Source organism: Parambassis ranga, chromosome 13, assembly GCF_900634625.1.
Source record: "Parambassis ranga chromosome 13, fParRan2.1, whole genome shotgun sequence".
Taxonomy (NCBI): Eukaryota; Metazoa; Chordata; class Actinopteri; family Ambassidae; genus Parambassis; species Parambassis ranga.
In genome coordinates, this window is record NC_041033.1 from 10,094,647 (window position 1) to 10,112,375 (window position 17,729).

Genomic DNA, 17,729 nt, shown 5'->3' on the forward strand with positions numbered 1-17,729 from the left:
TGGTCCCCATTAAAAATGTGGTGAGTTAGGCTGCTTGTGTGTCTGTGAAAGAAGCCCTATTAATAAATCTTGGTTTGTTAACATGTCATATGATGTGCAAATCATCAGATGGTGCAGCAGTAGTTCACAAGAATAAGCATTCTGTTTTGTGTGCGTAAACAAAAGATCTGGAATGCACAAATTTTTATGTACAATAGATAAATTTAAGCTATCAGTATAAGAAGTAAAAGTGACATCTGATATTGAGTGTGTTCAGTAGTCTCAGTTTCACACTAAGCAAAACTGATTTATACTGTAAATGCTGTTACAGTCTTACATTTCATCACATTAGCCTTTTATGTGTACCGACTTGTTTTGCATTGCAGAATTTGCTGGCAATATAGTGTCATTTCATAGATGCTAGTATCATTTTCTCCTTTTATGAGTATTATTTTCATTTGCAGTAAACCTCTGTGTATACTCTTCACTTACAGTACAGCTGTGCACACATACAGTACAGGCATGCTCACACATATCCAATTTGTCATTCACTCATATGCCACAAACAGAAGATCTATAAACACACTTAGCCACATGTTCATATGTTCAAGTCACAGCAAAGCAAACTGCTCATCTGCATGATGGATTCCTGTTTTGTATTCACATCCTGGTTGTGAGTTTCTTCATTACCGTAACCATTTGTAAATTATCTGTTTTCTCTTTCCCCAAATCACTGTTTATACACTAAAGCTGCAGTTTGAAGAGACAAATCGTTTGATTTGAAATCCAATCCATCGCTGCTTTTTATTTATACAATATTTAAAAAAAAACATTTCTTTCCTTTATTCATCACATCTGTTCTTCTAGCCATGCTGATCTGCATAGTTGCTTAAACAGGCAATGTTGGTACTGATGACAGCCCTGCACACTTGTTTGTCCTCAGGTTCAGTAATGGCTCTGGTTATCCTCACAAACAACTTGAGGGCAGCAAGGCTCATTTTCTATACTTGTCATATTCCTGAAAATTCTTTTCCAAGTTTCTTTTAACAACACCAACATTTTAACATCTTAAGTCCCTTTTATCAGAACCCATCTCTGTCCTGTGTTTAAAGTGTAGGTCTTCATGACCTCTGCCTTCATTTTATTAGTGATATATCATCAGCAAAGTCTCCGTGTGGGTGTAGGCAGCGTGCAAAGCGCCACTGGCAGACCATGAGACACAGCGGTAGCATGAAAAGAGCGCAGATACCCGCCATGATGTAAGCAATTGTCATAAGAGTGGACTCGTCTGTCTGGGGGATGTTGTAGCCACAGTCCTCCAGGTCAGCGCCATGGAATGGGCCCTCTACAGATGCTGTACGAAACTCATCGTGCACTACAGTTTGGAAAGTAGGATTATATGTATTTGTATTTACTCAAAGACAAAGAAAATAACAGATATTATACTATCCCACTTACCATGGCAGGTGCTAACTGCAAAGCCAATGCGTTTCTTCTCACGGTCAAAGACCACATAGAAGCCTTCCATGATGACAGCCCCCATCACTGTACCAGTGCTGGATTGGGACACAGCAAACTTATAGCAGTCTTCATGAGCAGAGGCCACATCCTCTACAGGTCGCAGATATTGCTGCAAAGACACCAGAAACAGGTAAAGGATAAAGGAATGAACAGAATGTTTAATGCACATATTACATTTAATTATTTAATGAATTGCTGTGAGATTTTCTTAACACATTTTGGTCAACAGACTGAATATTACAGATTTCTGGTGATCTCATGAAAGGAGTACCATGGCTAAATTGTGACAGTTGTAGGTGTCATTCAATCTGCACAGACTGTGATTTAAAAAAAAAAGTACTATGCATTGGCCGGGAATCGAACCCGGGCCTCCCGCGTGGCAGGCGAGAATTCTACCACTGAACCACCAACGCTTATGTGGCATATAAATCCAGGCAAAATACGGTCTGCAGACAAAGCCCGGCCCCCATCTGTTTCCAATGTGGTCTGCGGTCTCCTCCAGCCCAAAATAACATAAAAATATATACCACAAAACTCCTGCATTTTCTCTGCTGCAATACTGCGGTCATGCCATCTTCAGGGAGACATATTTTTAAAGACTTCCAACTTTAATGGCTATGTAAACATATTTTCTCACATAAACATGTGCTCCAAGGCTTACTTCATACACAGCAAATCTGCACAGGCTACAGTGTTCTACATATTATAATCTGCTTTAAAAGCAAAGTAATAACTTTTTTCAAGCTTTAGTGTCAGTATCAAGGCCTCCCGTATATACAGGTCTTTGCATTTTTTCAATGTTATTCAGCTCACTATTATCAAGGTCTGTCTGAACATCTCTGAATAAGAAATAAATTACTATTTTAGAGTTTTAGAAAATATATAACTCTTTTTCAATATTGCCATTATATTGTCATTACATTTACTAGCTATACATTGTGTTGATGAGGATGACATCAAAAATGACAGCTGAAGGATGTAGCCATATACTTTGTCTAACCTTGTCTCACAGTGAGTGCAAATTGATTTTAATGAATCATATTTTTTTTCACAAGCTGTGCCTGAATTTCCTAATATAAATCCCGAATGAGAAATTCATCCTCCCATTTCCTATACCCACTTTGTCCTGTAGAGGGTGGTAGTAGGCTGGAGATTATCCCAGCTAACATAGGCTAACAGACAGAGCCAACACAGACAGAATCCTTTACACTCATTTGAACAACCTACAGCCAATTCAGAATCATTTGTTACCCTTATCTGCATTGAATTGACACGTCATCAGTTAAGTTAAACATAACTGCATTTTGTTGACGTGTACATGCCTCACAACACTAAAGTTGAATCTAATCTAATCTAATCCATTGTAGCTCCAGATCCTTTTTAATATATTTCACTATCTCACTTGTTTTATGCAACAATATTCAGATCCATAATGACAACCTGTCACTACCTGCGGTAGAATGGAGATTCTGAAGGACTGGTTGCGGTTTTCACTCATCAGGTAGAGGGAGATGACTGGGAAGATGTGCCAGGGTGTAGTGTCGGCCTGCCAACATACCAGCTGCTCTCCCAGCCAGAACCCAGAGGGAAACTGTTCAGTCTGAAAGACAGAATGTCAGAAGGATTCCTGCTTATTACAAACTAGGGTCAGATGAGGAGGTTGGAGCCTGTCAAAAAAGCATGGGAGAAAATCAGTTTAGTTATGGACCTTTATGAATTCCTAATATTATGTTGACAGAGAGAAAAAGGTTGAACTCCATGGAGACAGGGCAGTACATACATATAATGAAGCTTTTCCAGTGTATTACTTGCTTTCATGGGATAGCTTAACAAATAACTAATGACCAAAAAAGCGGAATTAACAAAAAGGAGAAACACATAATAAGGATATATGGGTAGCAGTATTTTAACGACTAACCGAAGATGCTGCTTCAATAGCTTTGACTGCAGCCTGGAAGACTTTTCTAGGCAGCCTCAGGTTGGTGGTTCCACTGTCCACAATGCTTTTATCGTAGTTGTACTGCACAAAAAAAAGCACACACATTATAAATCCCCTCCATAACCTTTAAATCATCTCATTTTTTTGCTGTTTGCAGCATTGCATCTTACCTCTTTGCAGTCCATATTGAGGTCCTGTCCATTCACCTCAATACGCACAATAATGACCTCATAGTACCACTCCCTACGGATGGGAGTGTACCAAATCTCTCCCACATAAAGTGATGGGTCCACTCCTCCAATGATCTAAGAACAGGGGAAACATTTTTTTTCACAAGCTGTGCCTGAATTTCCTATTATAAATCCCGAATGAGAAATTCATCCTCCCATTTCCTATACCCACGTTGTCCTGTAGAGCAGTGGTCCCCAACCACCGGGCCGGGGACCGGTACCGGTCCGTGGGTCATTTGGTACCGGGCCGCACAGAACGACTGAGCAAAAAAATATATTATTCATTATCTGAGTCTGAAAGCTGTTTCATGTATAAATCGATCAGATTCATCCGCCTGTGCCTTTAAGCACCTGCAGACGCTGGACTCGGTCACGGGATACGGCCCCAAAATTAAGCCTAAAAGCAGCAAAAATAAATAAAAAACAAACGTCTTTGGAGAGCTTCTTCGGAAAGGGGAAAGACCTAACGAGGGGACAGAAGAAGAGGAGCCTACCCCTTCAAAGAAAAAGAAACCCGCATTTAAAAGACTATATCAGGAGTCCTATTTAAAATACGGATTTATTGCAACAGGTGATTCTCACACAAGTCCGCTCTGAGTGACATGTGGCGAAGCCTTCAAAACTGCTTTGGCACTTAAGACCAAGCACCCTGCATTAAAAGACAAGCCATGGAGTTTTTTGAAAGAAGAAAACGTGAACAAGAAGGACAGAAGCAATAAATGACAGCCAAAACAAAATGACGGAGTGGACTGGACATAAGAAACACGCTTCGGGTGTCATTGTCTCCCATTATCCCCAGATGGGACCGCCTCATTGCTGAGAAAGCTCAAAGGCTCCCACTAATTAAGCATAAGAGTTGTCATTGTATGCACTTTGTTTTTATTTTATATATTTTTTTCTGTGCCGGTCCGTAAAAATATTGTTTTACATGATACCGGTCCGTGGTGCAAAAAAGGTTGGGGACCGCTGCTGTAGAGGGTGGTAGTAGGCTGGAGATTATCCCAGCTAACATAGGCTAACATCGAATGGTGGCTTAAAGGTAAGGTTGAAAGATTTGTGTGTGTATGTGACTCACCATGCTGCCACCAACAGTAGCACTGCCCAAGGAGTAGTTTTGAGTGAAACCAGCACCACACAGCTGAAGAGAGAAGAGGTTGGGGACAGAAGTCTGTCGAACCAAAGAGTCAAAGAAGGGCTCCAATTTCTCGTCAGGCTGGAGAAAAAGGGAAAAATGCTTCTTAGATATTAAATTATATTACAATAAGTACTACAATTAGTGCATTAAGCAATAAACATGAAGAGAATAGCTTTCTTTCTGATAATTGCTGGGACTATTATTAATTGATATCACCTTCTTACCCGTGCTATATCAGCATAGGCAAGTCCTAGGATTCCCTCCCAGTTAGATCCATTGATGAAAAAGCGATCAGATTGGGTGATTGCAGCAATGTTGGCACGCAGAGTGGCATTGGGACCATGGGGGACAGACACCAGGTCTGTGCCCAGCTCTCCTTCCCAGCGGCCTTGAGTGTACGGAACATACACGCTCCTGCCCAGGTCTCTGTATGAACTTGAGCTGTGATTAGGACAGAAAAAAACGAGTTCTCTTAATAAAAATATGTCTGTGATGTCTCTTGACAGCATGCTCACAGATTAAGTTTCTACTCACAGTGAACGATGGTAGTATCTGCGCAGGAAAGGATGAGCAGCTGCCCCAACAGCAAAGTTACTGCTTCCTGTGTCCACCAGGATATTCAACTAAGTATTACAAGGAAATGGAGAGAAATGCAGACAGCGGTTTATTATTTCTCTGTATCCATTCCTCTTTCACTCTAATGCCCAGTGATGCTTCCTCTTGACCTAAATGTCCTTCTCTGTCCCTTCTCTCCACTCTAACCCTCCCCTCCTCTCAGGTTGTCCATTTTACTCCTCCTCTCTCCCATCTCCTCCTCTGCATCTCTATGAGTATCATATTTTGCACATTCGGCCAATGGCAGACAGAGAAAACAGAACAGAACAATACCAACTGTCTATAAATACAATATGTGATCGGTTTCTACCAAAAAAAACAGAATTATTCAATACTGTATTAAATCACTGTATTTAAAAGTCCAAATAGTGGCACAGAAACAGGCCAACAGACAGGCAGCCACAGCAAGCTCTTCAATAATGGATTGGCTCTTTATATATCCAGAGAAGTGCTACGGTCTCAAGGGCCTAGCCTGAAAGCCCAAAATAAATCCTGACTTGTCTACCTTTTACATTTTTGTAACATACACACACACTTCCACAACAATGGTATACACACACTTTCGCTACAATCCCCTCCACTATCAGTCCTAATGCTCTACACAATCTGTCTTCCTGTCTTGGAAAGAAATGTGCTGAGTCTCCAGTATAGATCTGTTTCCTTTACACATGAACCCACATCTTGAGTCACCAGGCTCCATGCAAAGTAATCCACACGGCTGTACACACACACACACAAATACTAACAGCAGAATCCTGACACAGTGAGACCTAATGTCTTTCCCTCCTGCACTGTCTCTCTCTCTGTGTCTGTCTGTCTCTCTGTCCTCCTGGCAGAGTGCCTTTCTGTCCCAGCCATTATATTTGCCCTTCCCCCCTGACTATGGAGAAGAAGTCATCTAGTGGTTACCGTAACAGAATGCAAGATTTTTGAAAATTAGTCATTAGTCAATAAGTCATTACCTCAACAATGCATCCACCAAACAAATGTAGGGCTTTTCATCCTATGTATAAAATCCTGCAGGTTCGAGTCTCTTTTGCCCGTGCTGACCTACTAAAATAAACTCTTGGTAATTGGTCTGGTGTGTTGTCAAGAGAGAGCAGTATACTGAGATCTAAACAATCATTTTGTGTCATGGGTGACAGTATGTAGGTGTTGTGAATCAGTTGTCACTTATTTCCAAGCACCAATGAGGACTTCTCCATATTCCAATTCCAACTGTGACAACAGTGTTTGTTGTTAATGTTGCTATAGCCCTCTGTCACTAGATCACTAGGGTATCAAAAGTTTGTGTTTAACTCTTTAGAAGTGGCTCCTGGGCTGCAGTCAAGTATCAATGTCTGTCAGTGGGAGAGTGACACCTCTACCCAGAACTCTCTCACAGCCATTCTTTATGTTTCCTGGAAGCTCCCAGTCCAGTCTTCATCCCCTATCCTCTCTTCTGTCATAAACACTTCTTTGTTTTTCATCTCTTAAACTCACTCGTTCGTCCCTCTCTCTCTTTCTACTGCCCTTATCTCTTTTACTTTCCATTGCTAACTCTCTTCTACCACCTCTTCTCTCTCTGTCGTTCCCTCTGCCATCGCCCACTGTGTGCCAGCCTGTACACCACAGCTGCACCCAGCTGGCAGTCCTCACTCTGCAGAATTAATGGTTCCATTATCTGTCTGTATCATTCAGGCCTTTCTTCCACTTTCTCTCTCTCTCTCACACACACAGGCCATCTGTCATTGCAGACCCATCCACAGTACTGGACAATCACAGTATATTTTAAGTACTTTTCTATATGGATGTGTATTGATATTATTAAAATCTAAATATTTACAAACACATGTTGTCAAGGTATTACTAAAGTATGTTATCCCAAAATTTCTTCCATTTATAGTAAGATCACAAAATTGATGTAGGCATGAATTGTGTGTCCTACTTAAATAGTCTGACATAAATATAACACATATAATACTGACCTTCATCTCAAAGAATAAGCTAATTGACTTTAGTGTGTACCTGGTTCTAATTAATCTGGTTTACATATGGAAGATGTATGAGCATAGAGAAAGTGATGATAGGATGTGGTTTATAATGAGACAACATACAGTAACCTTGTGAATAAAACCTCTACCTTCTGAGGAGGAGAACCCACGGCCATCTCCACGTAGTATCCTTGGCCAGACTTCCCACGCAGGTTGTCGACCATGTCCACGAAGCTGATACCGCCCGGTGCCGCTGCTCTCCGCCTTCGGGCAGGGTACCTACCCGCGCTGCCGCGTCCGCGGTTCAACGTTGACGCTGCTGCGGCAGCAGGTGGCAGCGATGGTGCTTGCTCCCCGCGAGCGCCTTGCCGCAGTGGCACGCGGATGGCCAGAGGCAGGCCCGAGGAGCTCGGGGCGGACTGGCCGCCGCTGAGAAAACACAATGTCGTCCATAAAAATACTCCCGTCAACCAGCGGGGCTGCAGGGTCGACGACTCCATGCTGAAACACGGTAAATGGTGTTTTTGGTATGTTTGGCTTTGACTTTATGGCGCTCCCTTCAGTTTGACATCCAGTCTGCAGCAGCACCGGAGAACAGATCAGGTGGTGATGATGGTAAAATGACGGCTAAAACCATGATGGCAGCTGAACCACAGACGCGAAGACGGACGAGGTCACTTTCTTTTCACTTCGGGTTTCTTTATATTAAATTACACAGCGGAGAAAGAACCGATTTTAGACCACAACAAACAGCCTGACTAGCAAGTACAAATCAGTGCAGAGCAGAAATCAAATCACCCACAATTAAGCCATGCAATCCTCGCTGTCACTGATAATTTGAGGCGACGAGTAAATTACAGGCTCTCCCTCCGGGCTCGGTGTATCAACAAACCGCAGGCCCGTGTCGTTTTTTCGGCGCATCTTCATGTCAAACGACCGCGACCATCCTCGGTAGACAGGCTGACCGGCAGGCTACCGTAATCCGCATCCTTCCTCTTTTCTGACCCGTTCATTCTGTTCTCCGCCCTCCAGTCTTTCACCTCCTCCTCCTCCTCCATCCACCCCGCTGCATCCTTCAGAGCTGCGAATGCGCGAGCATCCCCTCTGTCAAGTCAACGAACAAAACCAGGCGACTTCCGGTATGAACTTTCAAAATCAGACACGACTTCCAACCTGAATTCAATGCTCCGTGGTGTAAAGACGACCATGGGCTACTCCTGTATCACACCAAACCAGACCACTTTAGGACAGCTCACAATGACTACACATACATTAGGTATTTGAATTAAATTCTCTTTGAAGACGACTAAGCGTTTTATATTATGACTAAAGTTAAACTTTACTTTGAAGGCTAATCGCTTCTTAATACTTTTCCGGGAAATAACCAAGAGAAACAGCACTTTGTGTAATGCAAGTTTGGCCCCTGACTCTTGCGTTATCTACCTGTGCCACATAACGTAAGTCCACTATATACATTCCAAAACAGAAAATATCAGAAACTGTAGTATATGTTGTTTTATTTATATTTTAAACAACAAATTAATGCATTACAGTTGGACAAATGTTACTGGAAAATAACATGACTTGTTTATTCACAGTGGAAATTTAGATACCCAGTACTCTATGTGTTGTCACGGCCTTGTCACACTTCACCACTGTGCAGTGTTGTTGATGGTTGCTGTCATAACAATAGACATTATGATTTTAAGGTAACACACTATAACTTTAGTTCAGACCACAAACTGTATGATATCAAAAGAGGACGCAAACAGAAGTCAAATTCAATGTAAAACATCATCCTTTTACTTATGCACTATGACAGGTTGGCCCCTGTACAATCCCAGTAAGAGAGATGGAGATAGGAGGCAGGCGATAATAAACTGTTCTCATCTTTCTTCAGTCCAACAGAGACCTTACTGTGGTGGAACAGCTCACACTGCTCTACCAACACTGGGCCTGGGCCTTCCTGTCCTGAGGAAGTAGAAGAAAGTACAAATTAGCATTAGGCTAAAAGTTATTGTTGTTTGTTTTTTTTTTATTAAATGTAATACAATTCAATCTCATAGGACTGGAGCTCTAAAAGTCAACACTAGAAAAACCACTAAGAGTGGTTTGACCTGTAGCAATTCAGATGACATGTTATAAAATGCATGAAGGCGCTCACTGGCTGGAGTCTTTAAACCACTGCTTCTCTGCTCTCCAGGTTTGGTGGTGAGGGGCTCAGCTCTGCCCTCTGGTGGACACCACACTGTGAGGGGGCTTGCATTACCCACAATGCACACACAGAAACAAACACATACACAAACACATACACAAGTAAGTAGTCATACAGCACCACTACACAGTCACGTACACATAGATATATGGTATAGACAGACCTATACTGTCTGTGCAAACACACATGTACACCGTTATCGCATCCCCTTCAGTTTTACCCTGTGATCTTTAACCTACAATGTTTGAACCCCCTTTTGCATACAAAGGTCAAGGATTAGCTAACATCCAGACTGCTAGCTTATCACTATTTACCAGCTGATAACAGCGATAGAGACACACTGTGATCTTGTCATGATAATGACTGGTCTTTTGACAGGAGAGCTTTTTCAGTTATTTTATTTTTTTAACAATCAAACCATATTCAGACCTGGTTGAATGACTGACACTCACCAAGCATGTGGGTCTGTGGTCCTGAAGCCTTTGGCAAATGGGTTGCTTGCAATTTTTAGCTGAGTAATCTGAAAGAGAACGTGAACTAGGTAAGCAAAGAAATAGCTCCCTGTTAAAGTTGGTTTATTGCTTAATGTGTGAACAAAAAACAGCTATGTTTTTTGTAGCCCATTGAACTCTTTTTCCTACCCTATGGTTCTGATAAGCAGTGACGGCCATGAACCGTGTCTCCGGGAAAGAGAAAGAGCAGAAGTTCTTGTATGCATTTAAATGACTATTAGGCCCTGGATCCACATAAACAACATGGAAGCGTGGCTGGTAGCGATGCATGGAGTGCAGGATCATCTGCCAAAAGGGAAAAAATAGCTTTTTATGTTCTTATAGAAAAACAGTGAAATAAAAAAAAACATGCTTTTCATTCAAACTGTTGCATTAAAGACTTTGACTGACATGTCCATTGTCATCCAGCAGGTTATTTGTGAGCTTGAGAGTGTCAAAAGAGACAGTCTGCTTCATCCACTGAGCTCCACGAGCAGGTGAGTCTGGATGGAAATGCATTCTGCTCGGGGCTGTGACATCAGCTCGTCCTGCCACCAACCAGGATGAGCTGTGAAATGCATATCTAACACACACACACGCAAAATGAGAATTACACCAGCACAGACAAAGGTGTAGCACAAGGGTTAAAATACATTTGTATAGGTTAGCAAAAAGTATTTACTGCACATTAAGCAATGTGCCCCTAATTCTGTGTCTGACCTGTATCTTTTGTCATCAACAGGGATAAAGTCCATGAGCAGTACATATTCAGCAGAAGGATCCATGCCAGAGATTCGCACCTGGAATGTCGGAAACATCCTCCTGCAGTTTGTGAACATGTAAATGAATATAAGACACACAAATTAAAGAGAAGGTATTCAAAGAATATCTGTAAGTGTGAAGGTTGGGTCACCTTCCGGCTTTGGTAACAATCATCTCTGTGCCCAGCAGGTCAAACTGCTGCCAAAGTGGCTGCATCTCCAGCTGGACTCTGATCCCACTGACTTGGGGGACCTTGGTGCTTGACAATGAGCCCCTGTCCCCGCACCAGGGCAGAGATACCTCACAGCTCTGAGACAACTTAAGACCTGAGAAAGAAAAGAAGAGATTAGTGATAAAAAACATGTTTGCATATTATCATCAACCCATATTCATGCTGTAGTTTCTGTACAAAACACCTACCATCCATTTTTTTGTCCAAGTTTATTTAATGAATTGCTGCTGTTTTGTTCCTTCCACTAATATTTGTTTCTTTCCAGTCACTCTTAAAAATGTTTCTCCAAGCCTCTGAATTGACTGTTTGTGGCCAGGAATGGGCTGGTTTTATAGACCAGGAGACTCTCACAGGGGACCTCCATGCAGCCCTCATCCATTACAATATTCTTAGTACCAGTGACACACACTAATCACAGCTGCACACAATTATGTGCATGAGGACAACAGCATTGTCACTACACACACACACACACAATGTTTTAGGAGGCTCTAGAAATCTCTGGGTTCCTTGTAGCCTTAGGCCTTATGTAGAGTTTGTCTTGACCAACCTTTAGCACATTAATAACATCCCAATCAGCAGTGTGGACAGATGAGCACAGCTGATTTTCAACACCTTGCTAATTGGAGAGTCTGTTATGTTTAAAAACAGTGGTTTGGTTTAAAAGTAACTTTTCAGAATATTTATAAAATACACACAGGTGCATGCATTGCCACCTAAACTATGTATTCCATGGGTCTTCATTCAAGCAGCACTCACTGAAGCCTACAATTAAATACAGAGTAACTGATGTAAACGTTTGTTTATACCTGCCAGCATTCTGTAACCTTAGTTTTTATAAATATGGGCACAAGAGCATATTTATTGGCAGTGGTCAATCCCCTTCAGGATGACCTATATTTAAAAAATCTTTATATAATTTGCAGGTGGAAAGATCAACCTTTTCTGCTGATGCCCTCAACAAATGCAAATTCAGGGAATTCAAACACAGTCTCCTTTTTTCATTTTGCCCTCTGTGCCAGGCTGAATGTGTTGTTTGCATTAGCTGTGTGGGTATTTGTCAAAGCACAGTGGTCAAAGTTTAAATAAAGATTGTCACATTAATGTTTCATAATAATGGTATCACTTAAAACTGAAAGACACTTTATGTTCTGTAACAATATTTTTTATGTGTTCCAACCCATTTAATATATTGTTCTGGCTTTCATAGACTGTAGCACTAATTATAAGAAACAACAGTGTGTATGTATGTGTATCTGTGGTGTGTGTACCCTCATGTGGCTCTATGATAGCAGCGTGTTGAGGGGTTCTAGCCTGAGGGATGCAGAGCAGAAGAGAAGGCTTTTCTCTAATAAAACACCAATCTTTTGTTTGTCAATAGGCCAGTTGATTCTCTGATCAACTCATTAATCACAGCTCTATACGTGTCATTAGACAGTCTTAAGTAGAAATGATTATATTAATGTGGTTTTTCTCAATCAATGTTGACCTCTTAAAATGATGTGTGTCCCTCAGGGGCTTCAGATGGAGCAAAACATGTATAATGCTTAAGGTCAGTTAAATATTGTAATATATAATTGACAAACCGAAAACAGAGCAGTAGTATAAACAGTCAGAGGTTTATTGAGCTGTATTTCATCATTGCACAGTTCGTGTTTTATCAGACAAGCATCGTTACACAGAGATTTAACATAAAGCACATACAAATCCTGCACATCCTAACAGCTGGTCACTGCATGTGAAGCATAAAGCATGTGTGTGCTGAGTACGTATGTGTCTGTGTGTGGTTGCATGTGCTTGAGCATGTGCACATGAAGTAAGTTGTTTGCGTGGGAAAAGGGGAAAGTCCCACCGCTTTGTTCTTTAGCAAGGCATTAGCTACATTTTGGAATATTGGTTTGTTCATGAGGAAAGAGGGAATGGATAAAGAGGTGGAATGGATCAAGAAATATGGTAAGATGAGGTTATAGAGAGAGGAAAGATTTAGCTCTTGTTGAAGGACTGAGCAATGATTCCAAAGATGTCATTAAGCTTAGCCTTGATTTCCTCGGCTAAAGGAGTAATCTTCTCCCTCAAGGCGGTGAGCTCTTCAACCTTGACGTTCTGTGCCTGACCATAGGCCTGCCTCAGCTGCTCCTTGTATTCCTCCACATAGGGAGATGCCAACTCCTTCAGGTTTTCCAGACGCTCAACAAGCTTGGTGCGCACAGACTCCACAATGGGCATTAGGGCGGCCCTGGTCTCGTCCACATTGGTGGTCACCTTCTGACGAAGCTCCTCCACAACAGGCTCCATCTTGGCCCTCAGGGCTTCCATTTCTTGGGTGTGCTTGGCCTGGTACTCAGTGATGATGGGCTCCAACTGGGTGCGGTACTCTTCCAGATGCTTGGTAATGACCTCCCTCAGCTTTTCACGTTTGGGCTCGAGGTCAACTCTCAGGGCTTCAATATCACTTGCGATAGAGGCACGGAGGTCAGCAGTAGCATCAGAGATGGTAGAAACAACACTGTCAGTCATGGGGGAAAGGGAACCCTGCAGAGTCTTGATCTGGTCATGCAGGTTGTCCAGGCGCTGAACCAGGTTGGCCCTAGGAGAAAGCAGGAACAAGGAAGCCAAACCTTTTAGTAAACAAGTAAAATAACATCAATGGGTTCATGATGACCTGACAACAGTGATGCAGAAAGGTGAACTGACTGATGGGAATAAGCTAGCCTTACTTAAGCTCCTGGTATGGAGTGTCATCAAGCTGGTCCAGAGCTCTCTTGGCACCTTCCTTCACCTGAGTCATGTACATGTCGGCAACAGACCGGATGTGTGCCAGCTGGGAGGGGGCATCGGCCTGCAGTGAGGCGGCATGAGAGCCTGAGGTGAAAGAAGAACAAGAAAATGTTAAATTACTCACTGAGCTGTACATGTATCTACAGTAACAAAAAACAAACAAACAATGCTCTCACTACTTACCGACAGCCAACAGAAGGGCGAGTGCGAGAGCCACAAATTTCATGATGGTGGTCTAGAGTGAAAGAAGAGGTTGCTTGTTATTAACAAGACATGTTACAGTCTGGGTATTATGGTTAAGGTGTAAAACAGTTCACAAGATAGGAGCCTGTTTATCCACTTAGTCTTGAATCAGCCACATAAAGCAGGCTTAAAATTAGGAATGTCTTACAGCACACTCATCCCTGAATTGGCTCAAATTACTTTACACTAAACATATGGCTGTCTATTCAAAGAACCTCTAATCTGGATAGATTAGAGAAGCAGTTTAAGAAGATAAACTCTGAATTACAACATAATCTTGTTTGAGGTTTGAGAGTAAAACACAGTTGTAGAATAAGCAAGTGCATACTGAGTACAGAGGCACTGTACAGATATAAAACAGATTTATCCTAATGTTGTAACAACTTAGAGACAGTTAAAACCTAGACAGAGACTCACAATTTTACCACAGTTTACAGAGCACAGAAAGGCCTAGCAGATTTACATCTGACCTACTCTACAGCTCAAGTTCCAGCTGGTTGTCTTACCTGGTGGAGTTCGTGACGAGACTGAACAACTTCAGTGAAAGCAGACTTTTTATATGGGCAGGATGAGGGAAGAGTCCAGGAGGAGGGGTGGGGGAGTGGAGCCGTGTGTCTCCGTGGAGGTGGACCTCACCCCCCAGTCATCTCCCTCAGCAGGGGTACTAGGTTGAGGGTTCAATGGTCACCTGCTGGGAGGAGATCACTCAGCACACAAGACTCAGCCACAGATTCACTGTATCCATTTTAATCAGAACTGTTACTGTGAAAAGTCAGTCTGTGTGTTAGCAGAAACTCATCAAACCTTTTAAATTATTTGTAGGACAACAACAGCTATTAGCTCCAATAAAACCCTTTTTAATTCATTGTGTGGCCAAGCTTCTTTGCCTGTTGTAAAAGACATGAAAGGCTGACATCAACGAACGGCAGCTCTGTGTGAAGACAGGTCAGGAGGATGGAGACATTAGATAGAAAGTGTGAATAATATGTACAAGGAGTCAAAGCGGGTTACGACAGGAAATGTATCTTTAACTTTATGACTACAGGACAACAGGAAAGATGGATAGAGAGAAAAAATCAGAAGTGAAATGAGACCCGTTTTTCAGTGCACTACCATTTGTTACAGTAAAGTGTGGAAGGACAAGAAAGCCATTTTATTTAGTCGCAGTCCTTCCAAACATTTGCCAAGTAAAACAAGGGAGAACAAACAGAAGGCAGCAACATGTTGCAATCAGTTCTCTAACATTAAATCGTTCAGTCTATATGTGAAAAACACACATATGCACACACGTTAACAACATCACAGAACGTGCTGCGTTCTAGACAGTATCAAAATGAACTTATCTCGGTTTACAGATAACAAAACATGTCGCTGATGTGTGTGATGATTAATAGGTCAAAGAGTGGTGTGTGCCATCCTGTTGTTTGTTGTCCTATCACCGGTGGACTTTGCCACTGTGGCTTCATGTGATGTAAGCCATTTATAGTATGCAGACTGTGTGTAATTATACATGTATATATGAGTATCTTAACAACTTTTGTCGAATATGACACACCTACACAAAACTATGATGTCTTGATTTGCACTAACTCAGTGCATTCTGAATATTAGGTGCTACCAGAGTGGTGTAATTGTGTAGGGTAACTAGGTGCAAGGTTAATCATTATCAGAAGTGGTCCACATCGACCAGCTGCACTGCGTTCCTTACATGATGCTACTAGTTCCAGTAATATGATCGATGCATGTTACCTTGACTCTCAGATACTACTCTCTCTGGGTGATTGCAACACATTCATTGAATGTTCAAAACTGAAATACAATATATGTATCTGAGTACCTATGTAATATAAAGAGAGTAGGTGGGTTTTCATACATACATCTATCATACATACATCTATCTCATTATGTTCCACATTTATGTATTAATGTGATAAATCACACATTTAGTCTGCTGCCAGATAGGGAACAGGTCAATCAAGTAGTGATTTTTTTTCTGTTGCCTTCGGTGCTGTTTATCCTTCTAGCTTGTTTTGGTGTGAGGTGCCAAGTTTCTGGAGAGATTTTTTTAGTCTTCTCTGTAATAAAATGTAACTTGTTGGCACTGGGTTTGTTGCTGTTCAAACAGGCAAAACAATGAAGAACATGATGTCTCAGTGACAAGCTTCAGGAATGGAACAGGACCTTCAAACCAACAATTATCCTGCCTTCTCTATAACTCTCTATCTATTACATAGGCTACCTTTTTGAACCTACCTTCATCAAGTCATTCAAGTCATCAGTACTAGGTTTACTAGGTCCACTAGGTGGATTCATTTTTATTTTATTTTATTTTATTATTTTTTGCATGGGGTCTTTTGTAGGCCCATTTTAGTTTCTGACATTGATGAATCAATGTCTTTTCCCACTTCCATTTGCCTCTGTTATTTATGATTTAACGCCACAGTGTCTGTCTTCTATCTTATTCTCTGACTACACTCACTCTTTACAGACTGGAGCCAAGCTGAGCCTGATGACTCTGTGAAGACAGAGGAGTCACCTCCTCCTGCCACCTTCAAAGGGCTGTTATCAGCTTCCACCATTTGTCTGACAGCACTAGAATAAAAAAGCAGACAATGAGAAAAATGCTGTGATGCATCAGATCATTGTGAAATATCTGCAGCATTACATGAAATGCATTGTGTAAAAGAGGTAATATACGATTGCTACATTAATGGATTAGTCGTTTGGTAAATAGAGAAAAAATAGTTTAATTCTTCTCACTCCAGCTAATACTAAAAGGCTGAAGTCATCACAGCACATGGCCCCTCTTGTCATTGCACAGTAGTCTTTGGGGTTCTTGCCCCAGCCAGTGAGATAAGAGCGTCCTACATACCAGTGACTCAGAGCTGAAACAGGCCTTGCCAGAAGAATGACTCTTATCTGGAACAGCAACCTTTGAGACTGCTTACATTGCACCACATTGATTCAGCATCCATAATCAGCCCGTCTATCTTGATTGCTGTGGTCATAACTGCTATCAATAGGACCTCAGAACTCCATGACAGCTGCTGAGGTTGCAGGTTTGACAATGTTTTTGATTCTTCTCACCTGGTGGGAAAACAAATTGTGCCAAAAAAACATTTTTACAAACAGTTTAAATGGAGCCAATGCTATTGTAGGCTAAATCACACTCAAAGCGCAAAGTAAGTTTTCAGAAGCACCACTGGGTAGAATTATCTAAAATAATAGATATGCACAGTTTGATCTGTTGTGATATAGACATCCTTATGTGGTATTTGCTTTAAGCTTATAAATATTTCATCAGCCATTTAATCATCTGAACCAACTGATCAGGCACTGGCTGAGGTTCAAAGGTCACATCACGGTTCCAGCTGCCCCCATGATGGAGCACTGATCACAGACCAGCAGGGGAGGTTATCTCAGCTGTAAGCAACAGTGTGGAGCTCTCACTCATTTACTTCAACACGCACACCACTTCAGTCTGATACACCCAGGTCTATTTAAGTGTAGTGTGGGGGTTTTGCAATGTCACATCTGCTGGGGTCCACTTAATACAGATATTTGGACCACAGGCCTGGTCGTTCAGAGTCACTGTAGGTTGCATCGCCCTGAGGGC

At 41.8% G+C, this 17,729-nt stretch overlaps 3 protein-coding genes across 4 annotated transcripts; all 3 read right to left on the minus strand.

Annotated features, from left to right (window-relative positions):
- Positions 1-10: 10 nt before the first annotated feature.
- On the minus strand, positions 11-8,484 carry bace1 (beta-secretase 1). 2 transcript variants are annotated; one of them, XM_028419507.1, is made up of 10 exons: positions 8,195-8,484; positions 7,542-8,090; positions 5,339-5,427; positions 5,029-5,245; positions 4,745-4,882; positions 3,610-3,744; positions 3,419-3,520; positions 2,951-3,100; positions 1,438-1,609; positions 11-1,354 (listed from the first exon to the last, which is right to left on the minus strand). In XM_028419507.1, exons 2-10 carry the CDS (start codon positions 7,890-7,892, stop codon positions 1,116-1,118), a joined length of 1,593 nt encoding a protein of 530 aa, XP_028275308.1. In that variant the 5' UTR covers positions 7,893-8,090; positions 8,195-8,484; the 3' UTR covers positions 11-1,115. The 2 variants fall into 2 exon arrangements, with proteins under 2 accessions (XP_028275308.1, XP_028275307.1); XM_028419506.1 differs by having other exon boundaries at positions 7,542-8,484.
- Positions 8,485-8,970: 486 nt separating this feature from the next.
- LOC114445097 (T-box transcription factor TBX1-A) lies at positions 8,971-11,287 on the minus strand. The gene is made up of 8 exons (XM_028420053.1): positions 11,281-11,287; positions 11,012-11,186; positions 10,819-10,920; positions 10,510-10,681; positions 10,249-10,404; positions 10,060-10,127; positions 9,557-9,651; positions 8,971-9,363 (listed from the first exon to the last, which is right to left on the minus strand). Exons 1-8 carry the CDS (start codon positions 11,285-11,287, stop codon positions 9,206-9,208), a joined length of 933 nt encoding a protein of 310 aa, XP_028275854.1. The 3' UTR covers positions 8,971-9,205.
- A 1,417-nt stretch (positions 11,288-12,704) lies between these two features.
- On the minus strand, positions 12,705-14,727 carry LOC114444742 (apolipoprotein A-I-like). Its single transcript, XM_028419531.1, has 4 exons — positions 14,620-14,727; positions 14,054-14,105; positions 13,810-13,954; positions 12,705-13,679 (listed from the first exon to the last, which is right to left on the minus strand). Exons 2-4 carry the CDS (start codon positions 14,094-14,096, stop codon positions 13,076-13,078), a joined length of 792 nt encoding a protein of 263 aa, XP_028275332.1. The 5' UTR covers positions 14,097-14,105; positions 14,620-14,727; the 3' UTR covers positions 12,705-13,075.
- Between the last annotated feature and the right edge of the window lie 3,002 nt (positions 14,728-17,729).